Below are 21,978 nucleotides of genomic sequence, written 5' to 3' on the forward strand. Positions count from 1 at the left end.
TGTGTGTAAAAATTAGAATTGTCTTCAATATATTGAATTAAATTTTTTTGGGACAGATGAGGCCGTTGAGCGACAGAAATAATGACACATGTTAATTTATTAGCGTCGCAGCGATAAAAATAGCGCTGCTGATTTTTTTAACAACATCGTTGAGTGGCAAGAATAGCAATGCTGATGTTTTTATTGGCACTGCTGTGAAATAGCGCTGATGTTTTTGATAGCGATGCTGAGCGAAAAACATTGCGTGGGATATAGCAATAGTTATAATGTAGGATATAGCAGCGATTATAGCGTCGAAAAAATAGCGATGCTTACACATCAAAACTTTTTCAGATCCTTTTATAAAAGCCACGCTATAACCCCCGCTAATCTTTCTTTTTGTAGTAGTGACGATTGCAATAAATATGTTATATATGAAATTAATATTGTGTTCTTTTTCTTGTTTAATATTGGTCATCTTGTCTTATACATCCTAAATATTATTAATAATATTGAATAATTATTTTACAAAATGAATCCACAAGACAAGATAAATTGGTGCAAAATTATCTTGTATTAAGAAAACTTCAAGATTATAGGAGACATACATTTCATACAACTAAAAGTATTTTCAGATTTCTTCTCACCGTAATACCATCTACCTTAAATTTCAAGCATGATGGTATGGCATCTAGTAGAGATCTAAGGATGTGTGCACATCCCTCAATGTCCATTTTGCATTCATAGGGACAACTCTATTGTAATCATCACTTAAGTTGATCGTTAGGTCGTACTGCACAAATTTTTCCTCTGAATCTAATGGCATCCAAGTCCCTCTACACTTTTTTCATCTTTTATACTTTAAGCTGATATACAAGGTTTGTCAAAAGATGTTGTCTACCATTACCATAGAATCAATGCAAGCATTACATTTTCTAAAATCACCCCTCTACGGATGACTTCAGTCACTTTCCATTATGTTCCGACTGTATTATCCAAGCCAGATCTAGATATCTGACAGCTACATTACTTTTGTCCTCTTGATGTTTACTTCTCAAAAATATGCCACAAATACATGGAGAGGTATAAGCCATGATAGATTAATCCTCTTTGAAATCCTTCCAGTTTTTATAGACTTTTTAATATCGAAGACAATATTCTTGGATTTAAATGCTAATAGAGTACCTTTGTCTGGAAAATCCCAATCTAAAGAATTTAGGCTTGGTATAGGTAAACTCTCTAGTCTTCCATAAGCTTATAATCTTTCAGGGACAATATACTTAGAATTGTATAAAAATATCTTTTGTTAATGAAAAAAGAAAATTGTTGATCGAAAAGTAATACTCATATTGCACCTTCCCATCTTTGGCTATCTTGAATTCCAAGATATGCCTCTTCCTGCAATGGTATTGTAGTAAGCCTCTTCTTTTCCTCTTTATCCTATGAGGACCTTTGTATGATGGTTGCATAATCACCCAATTGTTTAACTTGAAGTTTATACCTTTCTAGAGACCCTGATCATCTTTAACATTGTGAAGGATACATGATGAAATGGCATTAGGAGTGTACCTTGGGTTAATCTGTTGTCTTGACATTGTTTGATGTTGAATAGAGGAGAGGATGATGCAAAAAGATGATGAGAAAGAGGTGCAACCGCAATAGGGTAGGGAATTTGAAATGTATGACTAATTTTGGAGGGAGCCTAATTGTCAAAATTGTATTTTCTTAAGCACTTACATTTGGTACGTGTGAGTAGGTTTTGAAGCTGAAACCACCACAAATAGCCGTGCCAGATTACATTAAGTGGTGATAACCCCCAAAATAGCCAACACTAGTGAAGTTAGTGAAAAGTAGATATTAACACCAAATGTCATATTATTGGTTTAATGTTGCATTTCTATTGGTCCAAAGCTTAATCCAAATTCGGTATAAGTGATTAAAATGTGACCCTTTTTAAAAGATTTTTGGCCCTAATGATTGGACATACTAGCAAGGACTCAAATAAGAAATCTTGATATAGATTATAGACCATTATTTAACCAATGAGAAGTTTTCAAAGGAGTGCATTTTATATTCCCTCTCATGCGATAAAGACAAGAAGGAGGAGAAGAAGAAGATTGAGAATATAATAAGAAGGAGAAGTAGCACGAGAAGGAAAAGTAGCCAAGAGTCTACTTTGGCCAAGAAGAACAAAAAACTCTTGCATATAGTAGAGTTAGTTTATTTTGTATGGAGCCCTATGTAATTTTGTCTTTTAAAGAATTTACATCATAGTCATTGCAGTCAAACGAAATGGGCTCTGATCCTCCGCCAACCTGGTTGGTAGAAGAAGGGTGTATAAAAGGAGAAACTAGCACCTTGTATTTCCTCACTTTGTATTTAGTTTATTTTGTATGGAGCCCTATGTAATTTTGTCTTTTAAAGAATTTACATCATAGTCATTGCAGTCAAACCAAATGGGCTCTGATCCTCCACCAACCCGATCGGTAGAAGAAGGGTGTATAAAAGGAGAAACTAGCACCTTGTATTTCCTCACTTTGTCATAGCCATCGCCATAGATACCCACCCAGCTAGCTAGCTATGGACAAGAACATGTTTGGCAGCGAGAAGGAACACTCCTTAACGCCAACATGCTGCGAGCCTAGTCCTACTAGAAGGCTACATGGGTGCTGGGAGAAGCAAAGGAAGCCCGGGCAAGGTGGTTGTGGCATCGTGAGCCTGGCATTGGACACCACGTCCGGCTGCCCATTTGCAGTGACTTGAACCTAAGGTGGAGAGCCAACATGCATACTTTCCTTAGGAAGACCTTGAATTTTACTGGAATGTTAGCCTCCCAAATTAGTTTCCGTCTCTTCCTCTAGGTTCCAACTTTTCAATTAACTTTCCAAACCTTGTTACATTATTCAAAATTCACCTCACTTTTCCTTAGCTCTAGGTACATAACCGTAGTTGTTCCTTTGTCTAGTTTCACCCCCTTAAATCACATCTAATCTTTCCTCCAGCAAGAGTCATCAAAGGTAGTAGGTACCTAGACTTTCTGAATCTCTACCAATATCTCTCCAGCCAATTGTTTCTCTTTTATTTAGGAGAAGATCAAAGTCAATTACTATCCGATCAAGCTCCTTCCATCCAGCAAGAGCCCAATCCCATTAGACAACCAAATTCCGTAGGCCTTTGTTGTTCAGTATTTTTGTGAGCGTAGTGTCCAAAAGAGCCAAATTAGGGCAGATTCCAAGGATGAAGACGGAGTTTCTTGTGGCCCCAGGGCGTCCCAGAGAATTGATTCCAGCACATCCTTCTATTTTCCACATAAGAAGTTGCCATCTTAAGAGGAACAAAAGATAGGAGCTTATTTCTCCAGTTCAAGCCCAACCATCTACCTTTGTGAAGTTTCAAAAGGGGGAGTTGGCTATCTTGAGAGGGGCAAAAGATAGGAGCTTATTTCTCCAATTCAAGCCCAGCCATCTACCATTGTGAAGAACAACTGAATCTTTTACCACTTCCTTAAGCATTCTAGAAGGAGGAATTTAGGTAAGAGAAGGGCAATTCTAGCTAGGGCATGGATGGGGAGATGAAGTATACCCGAGCCACCTTCCAATTTAGGCATGTACACCTTGTTCTAGGCAAGCCAAGCAGCCACTCTTCTATTGCTGCTTTTGTTCCAAGCAGTAATAGAAGAGTGGTAGCAGCCAGGCTCTCGCGCAAGCTAGTGGAGGGTTAGTAAGATGGAAAGAAGTTAGTGGAGTACTAGCGATTAAGTATCTAGTGAGTCTGATGGGTTTTTATGAGTTTGCTTTTTTGTATGTGCCCAATAGTACTCTCTTAAGAAAAAAAATGCCCTTGCAGGTGGGACATCCTCATTAGAGGAGACAGAGTACTTGAATAAGTAGACTAGCATGTAACACTTAATGACTAGTATCCCAGTGGTAGGTGGTATGATTAAAGAGGAGTTAGTAAAACAATGGGGTTAGTAAGAAAGTGGTGATGGGGGAATTTTGGAGGGAAAAGGAGGCAACACGCATGGAGACTATTTGCGCTCCGAGATGCTCTATGTCAATGGTGATCTTTATGAAGCTCTAGCATCTCTGTCAAGAAACCATGATGGGTATCTTGGCTCCTGTGGGTGTTGAGTCATCAATTCGTGGTGTTCTCTCTTTTTCTATTTATGCTTTGTCTTCTTCTATTATTGGAAATCTAGGATATTGTGTGTTGGCACGAGTGGTAGTTGATGTTGAGGATCCATAGGTGTTAAGCCAAAGGCAAAGTTTTGGGTAGGATTGATTAGACATGAGGGACATTTATTTGGGTGTAGTAGGGGTGATTAAGAAGATCCAGCAGTGATGGGTTGTACCATGGACCACGCTTTCCCCCACCATGGCCCCCCATCTAGAGATATACCTAGATGGCTATTCAATGATGAAGCTTATGCGATGTGTGTGCATAGAACAGAGCCCAATGAGATTTACAGCAGTTGTGCATGGGATAGGGCAAACGGTGTGCTCGTGTTCATAATCACCTAGAGACTCTTTTGTTTGACATGTGTTTATTGGTCAGCACCCCTAAAGAGGGTTTTGTACTGAGTGGCCCATGTGGCTAGAGTTGTGAGCTTACCTTTGAGTTTATCTTTGAGTGGTTGGATAAGCTCAGCCATGTGTAGCACTGCCCCATGGTTTGGTGACAAAGTCGAGCGGTAGGGTGGAGCTTTGTGGATGAGGCTCCTTGGGTTGAAAGGGTTATGTGAATTGAGCTTTGGAGTGCCCATGGGTTGTTGGGTGTGGGCAAGTTTGGAGGATTTTGTCGAGGAGGAGGGAACTTGCTTACCCGTTTGTCACCAAACCATCTTGGTCGATTAGAAAACTACTGGGGTGGTGGGTGTGGCTTGGGCAAACTGTTGAGGAGTATGCCTTGGGAGCCAAATGATGGAATTGCCGTCATGGAAGCCTTGAACTTCTAAGAGACATTTAGGCACCACTGTTGCCAAGTGATGAAGGTCCCTAGTTGGTGAGGCTTCCAACTTTTTTGTCGAGAGACGAGGCTTTGAGCTATGAGGTGGTTGTCGACGTAGAGGAGAGGCTATCCAATGTTGTTGGCTTTGCTTGGGGTTGTCGAACTTGTGGTTGTTGGAACTTTGGTTGCGACTTCGTTTTTTGCAGAGTTATTGTGGTTAAGTACAAGCAGCATGCTTGGGGAGCCAGAGGCAAGTGATGCCTTCATAGTAGCCTTGTGCTTGTAAATCGGGGACTAGCCAACATTGCAGCTTTATCTTAGGGTTGGTGGTTGTTGGTTTAGTTGCCTTTTTTCGCTTGGGTTTTAGAGATGGTTGTATGGGGATCCATAGATTTGTGTAGCCATCGTAGAATCCTTGAGTGGCAAGAAGATTATTGGGCACCTACCATTGAGTGTCATGATAAAGATATGACGTTGGGGTGCTTAAAGTGTGGGTGGTTGAGGTTGTAGAGCTGAGGGTCAATGTCGATGCGACGAGGCTTGATTGTCATTGGTGGATGGTGTCGACAGTGGCCGATCGACTGGCTTTGGTGAGGCATGGGGTGTGGGAATAGGGGAGACTACTGGGGATGAAGAGTGTTATGTGCACAATATATGTGCATATACTAGGAGGTTAACCCACCCTAGGCAAGTGAGCATGGGAACATGATCTAGTAGGGCAAGGGTTAGGTCTAACGTTGGGTTGAGGTTAGGGTCATGCAACCAAGGGTCACACATAAAAATAGAGAGTACAGAGTCACTTGAGTGCTCCTATATAATAGGGGCATGAGGCACTCTCAAGGGATGTTCTCTTGTGTGTAGAGCATTGTACCTACTCTCTTGCCATTTCATGTTAGAGCTATGTGTTGCTGGATTGATGTCATATCTCTTGGTGGTATGGGACACCAAGGTTAGGTATGTGGTACTTCATTGTATTGATGTGTGCACCCTTGGGCTTGGGGGTGGTTGGATGAGTATATACCTAGTTTATGCATGTTTATGCATAGTGATTAGCTAGAGAGATCTTTAGGGTTTTAATAAGGAGGGGGCATGAGGTGGAAGGGCAATCGAGGGTGAGGGTGTGTGGAGGATTTCCTCTTGGGGACATAAGAGAACAATGGCTTTTTTGCCGTTGCTTTCCATGGTGGCCATTTCTTCATGCCAATTGATTTGGCAGTGAGTGACATCAATCCACTCTTTTCTAATGATAATCCGGCCTTGGAGTGCACGTGCATCTATGACATGAAATCTGCACTCCACATGGTTATTTCCAATAGAAATTTTAGGAATGAAAGACCCAACACTCATTAAATGCATTTCATGTGAAATTTGAATATAAGTGTTTTCTTTTGTTAGTGTGGGTTTTCTAAGAGCTTTAGGGGCCTCCAAGAATAGGAGATTGGTGTGGACCATAGGATATATGTGGGCTTGCCATTGTTGGGCAAACTGTTGGGGTATGCCTTGGGAGCCAAATGATGGAATGACCATCATGGAAGCCTTGGGATTCTAAGAGACATTTAGGCACCCAATGTTGCCGAGTGATTAAGGCCCTTGGTTGGGGAGGCTTCCAACTTTTTTGTCGATGAGGCTTTGAGCTATGACGTGGTTGTCGACATGGAGGAGAGGCTTTTTATTGTGTCTTGGGGAGCCACAGGTGTGTGTTTCCTTCATGGAAGTCTTGTGCATTGAGCACATTGGTAGGCACCCAATGTTGTTGGCTTTGCTTGGGGTTGTCGAACTCATAGATGTAGGACCTTTTGTCATGACTTATTGGGGAGTTATTGTGGATAAGTACAAGCAGCATGCTTGGGGAGCCATAGGCAAGTGATGCCTTCATAGTAGCCTTGTGGGACTATCCAACATTGCAGCTCTATCTTAGGGTTGGTGGTTGTTGGCTTTTTTCGCTTGGGTTTTAGAGATGGTTGTATGGGGATCCATAGTTTTGTATAGCCATCGTAGAATCCTTGAGCGGGAATAAGATTATTGGGCACCTACCATTGAGTGTCATGATAAAGATATGAGGTTGGGTGCTTCCAATGTGGGTGGTGGAGGTTGTAGAGCTGAGGGTCAATGTCGACGATGAGGCTTGATTGTCATTGGTGAATGGTGTCGACAGTGGCCGATCGATTGGCTTTGGTGAGGCATAGGGTGGGAGAATAGGGGAGACTGTCGGGGATAAAGAGTGTTATGTGCACATTATATGTGCATATACTAGGAGGCTAACCCACCCTAGGCATGTGAGAATGGGAGCATGGGAACATGATCTAGTGGAGCAAGGGTTAGGTCTAACATTGGGTTAAAGATGCAGCATTTCCCGTTTCCTATAACATACATGTGGTCAAAGGCATCCTGGATGGACGTGCTAGTGTAAGCATCCTCACATAAACATGTTGCGAAAACTAGGGCCAACCATACTCTTTTAGTTCGCCCTTCGAACAGAGCCTCGTGCGAGATGCCAATAAGATGTGTGCACATAGAATTGTAGATGGTACGATTAATGACACCTGTACCACTTGCATCTGCCTGGCTGGATGTTGCAGCGACGTCCTGGGCAATGCGCACTCTTTTGGGGAGGGACTCTGCATCCAACGCCTTCATGCGCTTGCTCTTGGCTCTTTGCTCGCTCCATACAACGTCCCATAACTGTAGACGTTGCATATTGGCTTCAGGCGGGGCAGCATCTCTAAGATCACTGCATGCTACACGCATGCTCCCCAAAATGGTTCGTGTTATGTGTTGATAGTTGAAATCTGCTATCTTCTGTCTATCAAGAAACTCAGCGTTGCCTCCGCTTCGAAGCCGACGCTGTGCATTTTTCCATATTTGGTCTATTAGATCTCGCATGAGTATCTCAGACTCATTGATCTTTTTGACGACATCATCAGTACATTGTGACACTGTGATGACCGCTTCAATGCGAATTGCTCGCAGAACGATTTTACGCTCTTCAGGGGAAAGCATGTTGATCGTCTTCGTAAATCTAGCAAATATCACTAAACACAAAAAAACAGAATATCAAACATTACTGAAATCAACATCAAGCAAACGTGAGAGAACAGCAACAAGTATATCAATATCGTCAATGTTCATATAAAAACGGAATATCAAATAATTTTAATGAACTCAACATCATCAAACGTGAGAGAACAGCAACAAGTGTATCATTACTTATCAATGATCAAACAAAAACAGAATATATCAAACAATATTACTGAACTCAACATCATGCAATACATTATCGAACGTGAGACAACCGCAACAAGCGCATTATTACTTACGAAGTGTATACATTATCGAATGAGAGAGAGAGAGGGGGGGGGAGGAAGAGAGAGAGGTGTGACAGATAGAGAGAGGAAAAATTAAATGACATTTTTTATAGTTTTGTGAGTTCCTAAAGAGAGAAAAATAATGTTTTGTAATCCTAAAGAACTCCTCATCTACATACCTATCGTGATAGAGAGAGAGATGTGAAGTGTATCATGAGAGAGAGAGAGAGAGAGAGTTGTGAAGTGTATCATTGCGAGAGAGAGAGAGAGAATTGTGAAGTGTATCATGAGAGAGAGAGAGAGAGAGGAGAGGAAGAGAGAGTTGTGACAGATAGAGAGAAGAAACATTAGATGACATTTTTAATGTTTTTGTGAGTTCCTAAAGAGGAAAATAATGTATTGTTTTAATTTTTAAGTAAATAGAGGGAGAAAAAAGAAATTATTAAGAATTATGTATATTTTAAGAGAAATAAAAAAAATCATTATCTACACATCTATCGTGTTGTGAAGTGAATCATGAGAGAGATAGAGAAAGAGTTGTGAAGTGTATCATGAGAGAGAGAGGGGGGTAAGAAGAGAGAGATTCATATTTTTCGAGTTACGAATCACGATATTATAAAATATAACGTTTAGACAATATGATGTAAACTTTGATCCATGAAATACTCATGCCGCGTTAGCAACCAAGTATCGCATGGATCAAACACAATAAAAACAATACAAGTCAAATCAAACAAATTTACGACATTTATTCGACCGCGTTAACGATCATATGCCGAAATACGCAAGCAAATTTACGACACTTTTTTGACCGCGTTAACGATCAAATGCCGCAATATGCAAAAAACATTTTATGCACTAGCGGACGACACCAACTTGCCGCGTTAACGATAAAATGCCGCCCGATTCTATGGGAATACCAATAGGATACGAACATACACTGGCGCGTTACCGACCATATGTCCGCATTTGACAAAGGGAAGGGAAGGGAAGGTGACATCGCCATAACAATACTATGCTTGCCGCGTTACCGACTAGTACCGCTACTACGGCGTGCCATACTTACCATAGGACACAGACTAACCGCGTTACCGACTAAGTGCCCCAGGGTAAGCACCATTCCGAAGAATGGCCTTACACACACACCAGTCGTGTGGCGGGCCACCCAAATCTTGCCGCGCACTGCGACAATGGGCGGCTGCCCGCACGAACTCACCCACACACACATCCCTCGTGTGGCGGACCACCCACATCCTGCCGCGCATTGCGACAGTGGGCGGTTGCCCGCACGAACATACCCACATACACACACACACACAAGTTTCATTACCTGTGTATGCTGTCAGCAATGAAATCCCAAAGGGCCCCCCGGGCCCATATATATAGGAAATTGTACCCCGCCGGGCTATATGACGACCTCGCAGGGACCCGTCGGGTTTTGCTTTATCCCGGCGGGCCCGCCGGGTATAGCAAAAGCCCGGCGGGATTTTTCCCGGTTACCAGGTCGCTTGCCACCGGCTTTTTTGAGAACATGTTACTAACATGTTAGCACATGTTATTAACAAAAAAAATTTTGTGATCACGTGAATATAAAATTAGAGATGGCCACAAGGTTCTAGGCTTTATGGAGGAGATTTAGGAGAAGATGTAGGATATGCTCCCTAGGATCATGGCCACAAGTTCCTTTGAGGAATCGGTGTATCCATGATGCCTACTTAAGAGGCTAACCAGTTAAATACAAAGTGGTCTTGATTATGCTAATCACTCTTATGATTAAGTTAATTAATGTCTTAATATCTTTAGCTTAAGCTCTTCATTATGCTTGACAATGATGCTTCTTGATCATTATGAGCCTCCATCAATTCATCATTTGGCCACTATGAGATATTTTGGAAGGCATGTGAACATCTATTATAGTTTCTGTAAGATTCCTCCCTCTAGCTTTTGAGGTGTATAGGTATAATAACCTCCCCTTCTCTTCTTGTAATTATTCCCCTCTCTGAAATAGAAGAAAGATCTTGTTTTACCCTGTTTTGGCCTAGAGAGAGATAATTCAAAATTAAGATATCTTTGGATATAAAAATCCTCCTAGTGTCTAAAATGGATTCCCCTGAAACAGAAATGCAAAATAAACTTTCCAAGGTGCATTTGGAATTAATTGAAAATGTGTATAAAGGACCTTAGCCTAAGGGTCTACATTTTCAAAAAAAATTGGATTATGGTCCAATTAAGGTTCCTATGGGCCAATAGGATTAATCCAAGTGTTGGGAGAGATAAATCCAAAGAATAAAAGAAAATATCCAAAATGAGTAAATGCTCACATAGAATGAAGAGTTGACTGAGTACAAGGTTTATTAGTTAAAAATTAAGAGATATTACTAAAAAAATGAGATATTTTAGAATAATGATACATTTTTGACACCTTGGTAAGGAGAGGGGGACTCTTGAGGTAGGTGCCTATTTCACACATGTGGAAAAAGTCTATGCTATGGTCTAATTTTTGTGTTAGAGAATTCGAATTTCTTCTGCAAGTGTCTTAAAGGTCCTGAGAATGGTATCTGAGCTTTGGGGACCAGTCAAAAAGAAGGACTTTTTATAAAAAATCAAAAGTAAAAATCAATTATTTGGAGCAAAGAAGGCCAAGGATTTGATTTTTGGAAAATATTAAAGCTTCAAACAAAAAAGTAATACTTACATAGGCACTGTAAAAAATTAACGGTGAAGTGAAAAGATTGATTTCCATGCTTTTGGGGACCATTGGGTAATATCACAAATATCTTAACCATTGGATAATACCTCTTCTTCACAACCTTTCCCAAAATAGCTTTTTAAAAGCCACCTCAAGCTTAAAACCACCTTTCATCTCCCTAAGCCTCTTTAAGATCGAGAGCCATGGATGAATTGAGCAAAGTTTGAGCACCATAGTTCTAATCTCTAATTTGCAACAAAATTTAGGTTTTTTAAAATTCAATGATGTGGGGCACTTCCTCTCCATAAAGATTTTTCAAAAATAACAAAAGAAAATTTTTTGCAATCCTCCTGTGCGCTGCCTTTCGGCCCCTTTCTCCTTTTTTTCTCTCTCCCCTTCTTGCTAAATTTCACCATCGCCCCTTATTTTCTTTACTCTCTCTCTCTCTCTCTCTCTCTCTCTCTCTCTCTCTCTCTCTCTCTCTCTCTCTCTCTCTCTTCATGAATTTCGTTGGTGGCCTTCTTTTTTTTTCTTTTCCCTTGCACTTCCCATTGTCGCTTGATATACATCTTTCTCTCTTCCTCTTAACTTTTCTCTATCTTTGTGATTCCCCAACCAACTACCTTTCTTCTCTCTCTTTCTTTTTGCATTGGACACCATCACCTTCAAGCCTGCTAAAGCTACAACATAGCTTAGCTTATATATAAGCTTAAAGCTATCAACCTTATAAAATTCAAGTTATTATCTAAGCTTATACCTCTATCTTCACACTTTCCATAAACTTTCAGAGCTTTATTTATTAAAGATCTACAAGTTTTATCATTTTAAAACCTATTAAAGCTTTCTAAGTTCACACTCTATGTTTTGAAAATCTTGAAAACCTCTACATCCCAAATCAAAGCTTACAATAGTTATTCCCTCAAAAGCTTCTAAAGGAGTATACCAAGCTGCAAAATTTCATAAGGGTTGCTTTTTCACAATTAAGCATCATAAGTTCTAATCAAGAGAAGATCTTCAAAGGCTTTATCCAAGGTTGATTTTTGCAAACAAAATCAAAAATTTCAAAGGTAATTCGAGCATCAAGGTTCTCTACCATATGGGCTTCTTTCACATCTTCTTCTACATGAGTCAATCATAAGGATGCTCACTTCTCTCTCGAGCAAGAGGGTAATTCTGAACATGCGAATATTTTTTATCATCCACGTATGCCTATACCTATTATAAAGAAAGGAGACTTAAGTCTATAGAGACCAATCTTGTAGTAAAGCTAGCTCCTAGATTTTATGGACCTTTCAAGATAATTGCAAAGATAAATGATAATGCATTTAAGTTGGAGCTACCCTCCAATTGTCATATTCATAATTTTTTTCATATTAGTCTTTTGAGACCTTTTAGAAGACCTCTACCTATATTAGTAGAATCTCCTAATTTAGTAAATGAAGAAGAACATCTTGTGCAAGTTAAGTCTATCATTGACATGAGACCATCACTACACGCACAGGAAACACTTATGTTAAGTATCTTATGACTTTCAAGAATCATCCTATTGAAGATGCCAAATGGATGCCAAAAAAGTTCTTCTCTTCTTACCAAAATCTCATCCACTCATACCATCCATGGAATTGAGGTCAATTGCAACGTGAGCAAGACGGAATATTAGTCATAACCTCTATGGGAATGTCCATTATTTCATTAAAAATATCTCAAGGATATTTTATTTTGGATGCACCTTTTATTTATATCATTTTTCAGCATTAATACCATGTAGAACAATTAAAACAAAGCTTTGATCCAACAATATTCAGAGCTAAAACACATAATGATGCCCATGAATATATTTCCATAGATTAGTTTAATTAGTTGTAAAATCCCAACTTATTCAGGTATGAAAAAATAGTGTTTTTCTTAAGTACTTGTATACCTGGTCAGAAGGACCCCTTGCCGAGGCAAGGGTGAGAGACATCGTGTATGCTCAATAAGAAGGCAGATAGGCTAATGGAGTTAAAAGAACCCACCTCCATTCTAATATATGGGTCATGATGACTTAGGCTGAGCGAAGAAGTCTTTCATCTTCATCATAGCAGCAGGTGCCGCAAGAACGTTATTGCCCACCACCATCCCTTGTAATATTATGATGAACAATCATGTACAGAGTCACAACAACCCATAGGCAGCAGGTGCCACAAAAACGTAACTGCCCACCATGTGGGGTTATGATGAACATTCATGTACAGAGGCGCAGTAGAGTCGCAAACAACCCATAGGTCCAATGTGAAAGAGTTGTAGAAGTAAAGAACCCTAGTAAAGTAGGCTATCATGCAATTTGTGCCATTACACGTGTCATATGAGCACAAATGGAGTAAAAGTGTGTGTGTGTGTGTGTGTGTGTGTGTGTGTGTGTGTCTATCTATTCTATTACGCACAAGTTTCTCCCCCTACCATGTGTCACTCTCTCTAGCCATCTCCCCTTCCACATATCTAAAGGAGAGAAGAGAGTGAGCCAAGGGAGAAAGGGGGGAGATTTAATGTGCCTCTTTCTCAAATTTGATCTTTCTCATCTTATGTTCTTTCATTTTTTAAAAGGAGAGCTATCCCTTCTTACGGAATGCTTTTCTTGAGAGAAAAAATAGGGGCATCTCTCTTAAAAGATGAGCTTCATTATGAAAACTTCAACATTTAGGTATCTCTATCTTTCTCTCTCATTGTAAAGAAAAGACTGTATGTAAGATACACTTATTTAAGAGTGAGCACACCTCACCACTTATCCCTATCCATTAAAATTTAATTAATTAAAATCATGTGTATGTGTGTGTTTAGTTATTTTATAAATACACGTGTATGTGTGTGTGTGCATGTCTAAATATAATAAAACATAATATAATATATTATATATTATATATATTTACATGTGTGTGTGTGTGTGTGAGAGAGAGAGAGAGACAGAGACAGAGAGACAAAGAGTGTGTGTGTATATGTGTGTAGAGAGAGAGTGTGTGTGGGTGTGGGGGGTGTGTGTGTGTGTGTGAGAGAGAGAGAGAGAGACCCAGAGAATTTCTATATGTGAAAGAGTGTGTCTGGGGGAAGAGAGTATACGTTTGCATTAACTTGCATGTGCAGGTGTGTACATGTGTGTGTGTGTGTGTGTGTGAGAGAGAGAGAGAGAGAGGGTCCACATGCATTTGTGTGTGTGTGTGTGTGTGAAAGAGAGAGAGAGAGAGAGGGTCCACATGCATTTGTGTGTGTGTGTGTGTGTGTGTGTGAGAGAGAGAGAGAGAGAGAGAGAGAGAGAGAGAGAGAGATTGCATGTAACATACATTTATTTGAGGGTGAGCACACCTCACCACACATTCCCACCATTAAAATTTAATTAATTAAAATTATATGTATGTATGTAAATTTATGTGTGTGTGTGTGTGTGTGTGTGTGTGTGTGTGTGAGAGAGAGAGAGAGAGAGAGAGAGAGAGAGGGTGATATACATAGAGTAATTATATAATAATATTATATTAATACTATTATATATAAACACATTCACCCACACACACATATATATGCGTATACACAGTCACACGTATGTGTGGAGGGTGTATGTGTGTGGGTGGGTGGGTGGGTGGGTGTGTGTGTGTGTGTGTGTGTGTGTGAGAGAGAGAGAGAGAGAGAGAGAGAGAGAGAGTTTCTATGTGTGTGAGAGAGTGTGTGCGAGTCGGGTGTGAGAAGAGAGAGAGTGCATGTGCGCGCACGTATGTGTGTGTGAGAGGGTTGTGACTGTATGTGACAGACACATGAAGAGAATGCATGTGAGAGACACATATATGTGTCTATGTGAGAGATTGGTGGCACACACTATGGATTCTATGGCACAAGGAATTGGGTATGAATCCCCAAGAGGTAGCCCTCGACTACCTCATACACACTAGAGATTTGGTGAAGGGTACCGCAGGTGAACTTTGTGTGTAAATAGCCGAGTTCTACAAGTGCTGAAATGTCTAAATCTGATTCTTTAAAAAGTAAATTTTACTTCCCACCAAGGGACTAGTTTTTGTGATTTAACTCACGCACTCTCTTACTAGTCTCACATGCACACACGTGCACACATGTATACACACACGTGCACACAAGCATATACAAACACACATCACACAAAAACACACACCACACATAAAAGCGCACAAGCTAACCGGGTAGCCCATTTTTTTAACCGGCAACTACACACGATTGGAACACGTGTTTTTGCTTAAACCGTGTCAAGCACGACGACGTGACTAGGATTATGAACATGAAAAAACGTACGAGCAGTCGTCGGTGATGGTGGTGGCGGTGGCGGTGGCGGTGGCGCTCCCAAAAACACAGAAAACTCAGGCTATGGTGGGGATTATCAGCAAGCTAAGCCTGTAGGCGTCGGCATGTAGGTCGGTGAAACACCTTTCTTTCTGTATGTGCTTCTTGCCGACCAAATCTCCAAGATTTTTTCTTGATGGTCCCTAAAAGCATCTGATTTAAGGTTCTTGTCATCACTGCATCGAAAAGGACTGGCCTTCTTTTAGGCCTGTCCATCACTCTTAGCGAGAAGTTCTTCTATTTTAGGGTTTCCCTGCCGCAGAATGACCAAAAGCTGCCTTCTCATGTCTGTACAAGATTAGGCCTCTGCCGTTTAGGGTTTTGAGGGGATCCGTTAAAAATCGATGCATTGATTCTGTGAAGCCTCCTAACCCTAGGGTTGTCTTCTTGTTGCTTTTTTGCCTTCTGTAACTCGATGAACTTGTGCAGAGACTTCTTCTAATGCTCAGACTACCCTCTTGTAAGACCAAGACATGGGGGGATCCTTCAGGCTGTTCCGCAAGAAACACCCCTCAAATGATCCCATCTTCAAGTTCTTTCCACTCGGTCCATGTGGCAAATCATCGGCTGTCCATGAAACTGTGAAGCAGTGCCTCATTGGGAAGGTGAGAGAAGATTTACGTTGAAATTTGTTCTTATGATCTGTTTTCCTTATGGCATCACTAACTGCTATTTTGTGCTAAGGCAGCAGGGTAAAGAGGAGACCAGGTGTATGAAACAAGAAGGAATATTGCATGTCGATCCCACACTGAATGATGCAGCAGAAGAAGTAATGCACCCAGTGGAACCTGCGGAGATGGATCATCCCATGCGCTGCCCTCAACCTGAACCCGGCATTATCCATGTAGGTATCTTTGTCCCTCAGGAAGTTGGAATCTGTATTCTTTATCCAATGTCATGCTCTCTTTTCTTTTACTACTGGTCTAGGAGTGAATTGAGAAGCCTATCTTAACCTTAATCTTGAAGGTCTAAATAGCATATCAATCGTCAAGGTGCCAAGGGTCTCCATGGTTTCACACCTAGGTCGATGGATGGGGGAGGGAGTACAGTCCAGATCACTACTCAAACACTCCTCACCTCTCTTCCCAGAGATAGGGCAGTCAAAATGGACGATACTCATTCCTAGGATGGTCATGTCTAGCTCCACAGGGGAGCTGTCTTAACGTTATGGAGAGGCATCATTTTACATCAAGTGAGGAAGCTGTGGATATAGAGTCCACCAGGGCAGAAAGTCGAGACCAATCTCAAACCTCTTTAGCAGTCACAAAAGAAGAGGTTCGTTCCTAGCTGCCTATGTAAGCATGTTGTCTTGACAGAAAGCAGGCATGCATCTCTAGTAGAGGCACACTCCCCATTCTTGACCTTGTATTTTGTTGCGAGGATTATGGGGATCCTTAGGCACCTCCCACTACAGCATTTCATCAACATGGTTTCACAAATGACTTTAATACCTCTCTCTCTCTCTCTCTCTCTCTCTCTCTCTCACTTACTCACTCAACACACACACACACACACGATCAATTATTTTATCAATCACACGGACGACTCTGATGCCCAGCATCGACTCTATGGGGTGAGGGAGGGGCATTGTTCTCATGTCACATTGCATATGCATTCTCTTGTGCTAGGAAGTTGTGCCTTTCACAGCAAGTTGTGGAACTTTGTGCAGGATGGACAGTTCTGGAAAGAGAGACTACAGGTAAGTGTAACAAGGAGAGGGAAGCTAATATTTTTGACCGAAAATGAGGTTCACCGGAGGCAGCATACGCTTTCAAGTGATCGCCTCATTTTCCCTTCTGCAAGCGCTCCTGAATCATCCATCACCAAATTGCTTGAGTAAGCCTATCCATTCTGTGAGAGTAGAAAGTCTGAAGCTTGGAATCCCAAAGTGGTCTTCTCATTTTTTCCCCAAACTTACATTGTTGTTATGCCACTGTGATTTTTTCCCTGTGGGAAACAGCCTACAGGTTTGAGCATCCATTCCTTGCAATGTGTGCACATATTGGGGCAATCATTATGGCAGGAATTACTTCCACATTAGAACTAGTGCATGGCTGAATTCATACTCAAGGTTCAGACCATCTCGCACTAACATTACCACGTGCATAATCATCACATCCATATCAATGGATTACTTGCATTGCTTAGGAACTCTAGGCGAAGGCATAAACGATCCATATTAAGGGATTGTGTGCATTGCCTAGGAACTTTACACGCATTAGTTGAAGGCATAGATAGCCCACTTCAAACAAGCAATGCAAGCTCTATAGTATAGGTGCTTCAATATCATCAATGTTGCTTGACTACAAGCAAGGTGGAACAAAAAGCAGAATATCATTTTTTGTAAGCACACATTGAAGATTTAAGATTTAGCTTACAATAGTCAGCATTCCTTAATACACTGTTTTTTAAATACATAACCACCAACAAGCATTAACAATAAACCGTAAATGTTGACAAATTCATTCTTTCCCAATCAAATTATATGCTCATTAAGATTGTAAACCCAAAAGCTAACAAAGAATCCAGCATGAAACCCAAACCTTGGTTTTATTGCTTGTCAAAAGGCTGCAAATAGAAGAACTCAAATTTAAATAAGAGCTCAAAATTATTATTTTTAAAAGACAAATGAATATCTCAACACAGTAAACATGCACCCATCATATATTCCATACATGCTTGCAAAGGGAAGGTTGAAAATCTCAACTCTACCTTATTGGTCCATGCTTTCAAATTATTTTTTTTAAAGGACAAATGAATATCTTGACATAGTGAACATGCACCCATCATATATTCCATGCATGCTTGCAAAGGGAACGTTGAAATTCTCAACTCTACCTTATTGGTCCATGCTTTCCCACTTAGGATACCCATACCTCCACTCCTCATCCTCGTCCTCCTCTCTCTCTCTCTCTCTCTCTCTCTCTCTCTCTCTCTCTCACACACACACACACACAAGGAAATTGTGAGTGTGGTTTGTTATAATAGTCTTCCAGTCTTTAAATTCTTGCTTGGGGTCAAACTTCATGCTTCATAGTGGTCTATTGGTACTTATAAGCTCTAGCAATTCAATCATGTTGTGGAAGTTGATATAGATGGTTAGCTATGCCACTACTTTGCACTTCTCTATGTATCATCTAAACATTAGCACAAGTGTTTTCTTTGGACTTTTTTTCAAATTGTTTGTTTTTTGTGTCCCACCTAACCTACCTACTCTATCTATGGGCTGAATATCGATGGTGGCCACCAAATATTGACTAATTGATATAAGGTACTGAATAATAGATATGAATTATTAATTAGATATCTCCTATAAATCATAAAATAAGGCAATGGATATTGGAATCAAAACACACCATAATGTGGAAGGGAAGATTGGGAGGGGACATTTGTTGTAGTGGATTTGGGAGAGGTAATTTGAAAACCAATCTTTTTAAAAGCTAAGGCCTTGACAATATTTCTCTAAGTGAACCTTTTTCATAGTCATTTGTGATCATATGACATTGTTGTCATAATACAATACACTTGATTTTGATAGCATTATTGATTATAAGATAGTTATAATTCTACATCCAAGCTAATGTCCCTAAAGATGTGGGAAGTGTTGTGGAGACTTTGTTGAAGGCCACATTATTTGCAAAAATCATATTAGTGTGATCTAATCTTCTTTTGCTTCCTCTCTGTCATTGTCACACCAACTAGGCTCCAAACTCAATGGAAGGATCTAGAGAGAGCTCTTCTCACACAAACGAATGTAAGGTAGTTCTCTAACCTATGTCACTCACTCTACTGAAAGAATAAAGAGAAGGATTCTAGAGCATTCTTGTAGTCTCTCCCACACCTATTAACATGTTATTAACCACTCCATAGACTAACAAGGTTTCATCGACCCAAGCGCTTTGCTATCTTATCTCCTTGAACATACACTTCTGTTTTGTAAGCTAGCATTGGCATATATAAAGTGGTCTTACTTTATGCTTAATGTCGAATAGATAAAGTCTAAGCACTTTATATACATACTTACTTAAGACTAATAATAGAGACTAAACTAATTTTTAAGTTGGCCAACCTAGTATAAAAACTAGTCACTTGTATATAAGTCATTTTTTACAATAAGTAATACACAATCATTTCTTTGTAAAATAAGACTTGTGAGCTCTTCTCTTCCCATTTCTTTCTTGCATGTATGTTATTGAATCTTGCTTCCTTTTGATGAATGCATGCTAGATAGGTTTGTTTGTAGGTTTCTCTCTTGGATTAGATTTCTCTTTTTTCCTCACCTTTTATAAGAGAGAACCATTGCAAAGACGAAATTCTTTTTGTCTCCATCTAGATATGGAAAGCTCTTCTTTTATCCCTTTGGCAAGAAGTATTCTAGTGTAGTAACGAAGTGAGGATGCTACGGACAAACTAACGCATCCACATCTGAAAGTTGTAATTGTGGTTCAAAGACAAGAACCAACAATATATGATTCAGCAAGGCTAAGGTAATCACTTAGCTTGATCATATTTGGTGTCTTTATCAACTAGCCTAGGGCTTAGCTCCATTCATTCCCATTGGAATTAACCAATATTATTACTTGGTGTTGATTAGGAGATCACACACCAAAATTTGGAGTCTTGGATGTGTTAGCTTTGTTGATTTTGTTTTTGATTTGAAGTTTATTTAGATTATGGAATTTTATTTTCATATCTTGGAAGGAAAAAATCTTGGTTTCTTAGTGATTTGTATGATTTTGGAGCCTAAAAAAGGCTTAGATTTCATTGCATTGAGTAAGAAATAGCTTAGCAATTGTGATTAAGAGTGGAATTCAGTCTGAAAACATAAGCATTAAGCTTCATTTCGTGTGGATTAGAGTGATACATGTAATTTTTATTTGTGTTTGTTTTTTATACATTATTTGAATTGGTAGCTTAGAAGCATATATGTGCCAACAAATAATAATGTCCAATTCTCCTCAATCTTCTGAATTCTCTTCCCCTATAAAATAACCAACAATAAATTAGTAAACACATATTTTATAAGTATATAAACCATAACCACACACATGTTTGCAAGGCGTAAGTAATCCAAGAATCACCCTTTCATACAAACCAACTGTAATAAACATTAGAGGTCCCAACCATACAATAATGTATACTAAACGTATTAATATTTATAATGGCATCACCGTTGATTTTAATGTGATTGGGCTTAACACACAAAGATAATCTAATAATCTTTGAATTATTTAAGAGGGTAAATAATATTTTTAAGAGAGCTTAAAATAATATATTTCCATAATAGTATCCTTGTCTTGGTTGGATCCTTTTGTGATTGAATTAAGGGGGAGTGTATAAATAAGTCCTCCTTGCATGCTTAACAAGTTAAGGCTTACCAAAGTAGCTAATTCTCTTGCTGCGCCACTGGGATGATTGTCACTTTGTTGGTAATAATAATCAAATCGACACTTGTAACACGTCTGATTCTCTTACCATTGAGATGATTATCACTCTGTTGGAAATTATAATCAAATCCACACTTGTAACACATGTTAAAGTGGCTAATAATCTTGCCACACTTGTAACACGTGCCATCATCGCCAATGCTCTTGCCACTACTGGGGTGATTATCACTCTATTGGGAAGCATAATCAAATCTACACTTGTAGCATGTAGGCTCCATATGGAATGACATTGGGGTTTAGCACTATATTGGGGGATGGAGTTAGGGAACTTTGTGTGATGGCTCTATGAGGACACTCTCAATAATAGAATGTGAACAAGGAGGTATAGTTAATGGATGGAGGATGCTTTGGATATCTAATTGAATTGTATTACTCATGTGACTCATAGCTCTCCTGTCCAAACTCTTGAAGCTTACTGGAAGAGTCTTGGAGCACTGTTGTGTATTGGTGCAGTTCTAGAAGGAACAATTTGGGTGGTAATATCGGAGGTGGATATTGCTCATACGACTCATAGCTCTCCTGTTTTCCAGACTCTCGAAGCTTGCTGGCAAAGTCTTGGAGTACTATTGTGTATTGGTGCGGTTCTAGAAGGAACATTTTGGGTTGGTAATATCAAAGGTGGGAATGGCATTAGTGGTGATATGAACATACCTCTTAGTAGAGGGTTCTGAATGGGTATTGGATTATGCACTCTTGAGAAGCATTTGGTATTGGTGGTAGGGCTAGTGGTTGCTTTGGCATTGGGGGAGCATAGGTACCAACAATAAGTTATATCATGGTTTCCATGGATTTGGCAAGGAAAGTGTCGCACATTTGCAACAGAGAAGACAGTTTGCAAGCAGTTTGATGAATCAAGGAAACTCATGTCAGTTTTATGTAAAATAATATATACATGGCTTTTGGTGCAACGATGACACATGCATGACACAACGAAGGAATGTAAGTCAAAACTCATGCATGTAGAGAAGGCTTATGCATTTTGGGGTTGAGGAGATTGTTCAACTATTTGATTTTTTTTCTTCATAAGCCCCACTGAGAGTTGAACGCAGTCCTATGCTGGCAGTGTGCTCCCTACACCAAAGGACTCTGTGGTTGTGTTGGCTATTGGGAAAGACTACCAACCATTGATTGGTTGGCAGCCATCAAGAATTGCAGCAGGCTAGGCAACACAAGGATACCGAGCATTGACACTTCTATGCCTGTCATCTTTCCTGTGGATCATGACGATATTCTAGTTGCTCGTGGTGACATTTTAGAGAATCATGTGCATTTGATT

At 39.9% G+C, this 21,978-nt stretch overlaps 1 protein-coding gene across 4 annotated transcripts; it reads left to right on the forward strand.

Moving 5' to 3' along the window:
• Positions 1-15,218: 15,218 nt before the first annotated feature.
• Positions 15,219-19,947, forward strand: LOC147610056 (uncharacterized). Of its 4 annotated transcripts, none has more exons than XM_086787039.1 (4): positions 15,219-15,326; positions 15,685-15,860; positions 15,944-16,099; positions 16,925-19,947. In XM_086787039.1, the coding sequence occupies exons 2-4, from the start codon at positions 15,729-15,731 to the stop codon at positions 17,093-17,095; spliced, it is 459 nt and encodes a 152-aa protein (XP_086643165.1). In that variant the 5' UTR covers positions 15,219-15,326; positions 15,685-15,728; the 3' UTR covers positions 17,096-19,947. The 4 variants fall into 4 exon arrangements, with proteins under 4 accessions (XP_086643165.1, XP_086643166.1, XP_086643167.1 ...); XM_086787040.1 differs by having other exon boundaries at positions 15,225-15,322; XM_086787041.1 differs by lacking the exon at positions 15,219-15,326 and having other exon boundaries at positions 15,364-15,860; positions 15,947-16,099.
• The last annotated feature ends 2,031 nt before the right edge of the window (positions 19,948-21,978 follow it).

Source organism: Cibotium barometz, chromosome 50, assembly GCF_041138505.1.
Source record: "Cibotium barometz isolate CiBa-2024 chromosome 50, ASM4113850v1, whole genome shotgun sequence".
Taxonomy (NCBI): Eukaryota; Viridiplantae; Streptophyta; class Polypodiopsida; order Cyatheales; family Cibotiaceae; genus Cibotium; species Cibotium barometz.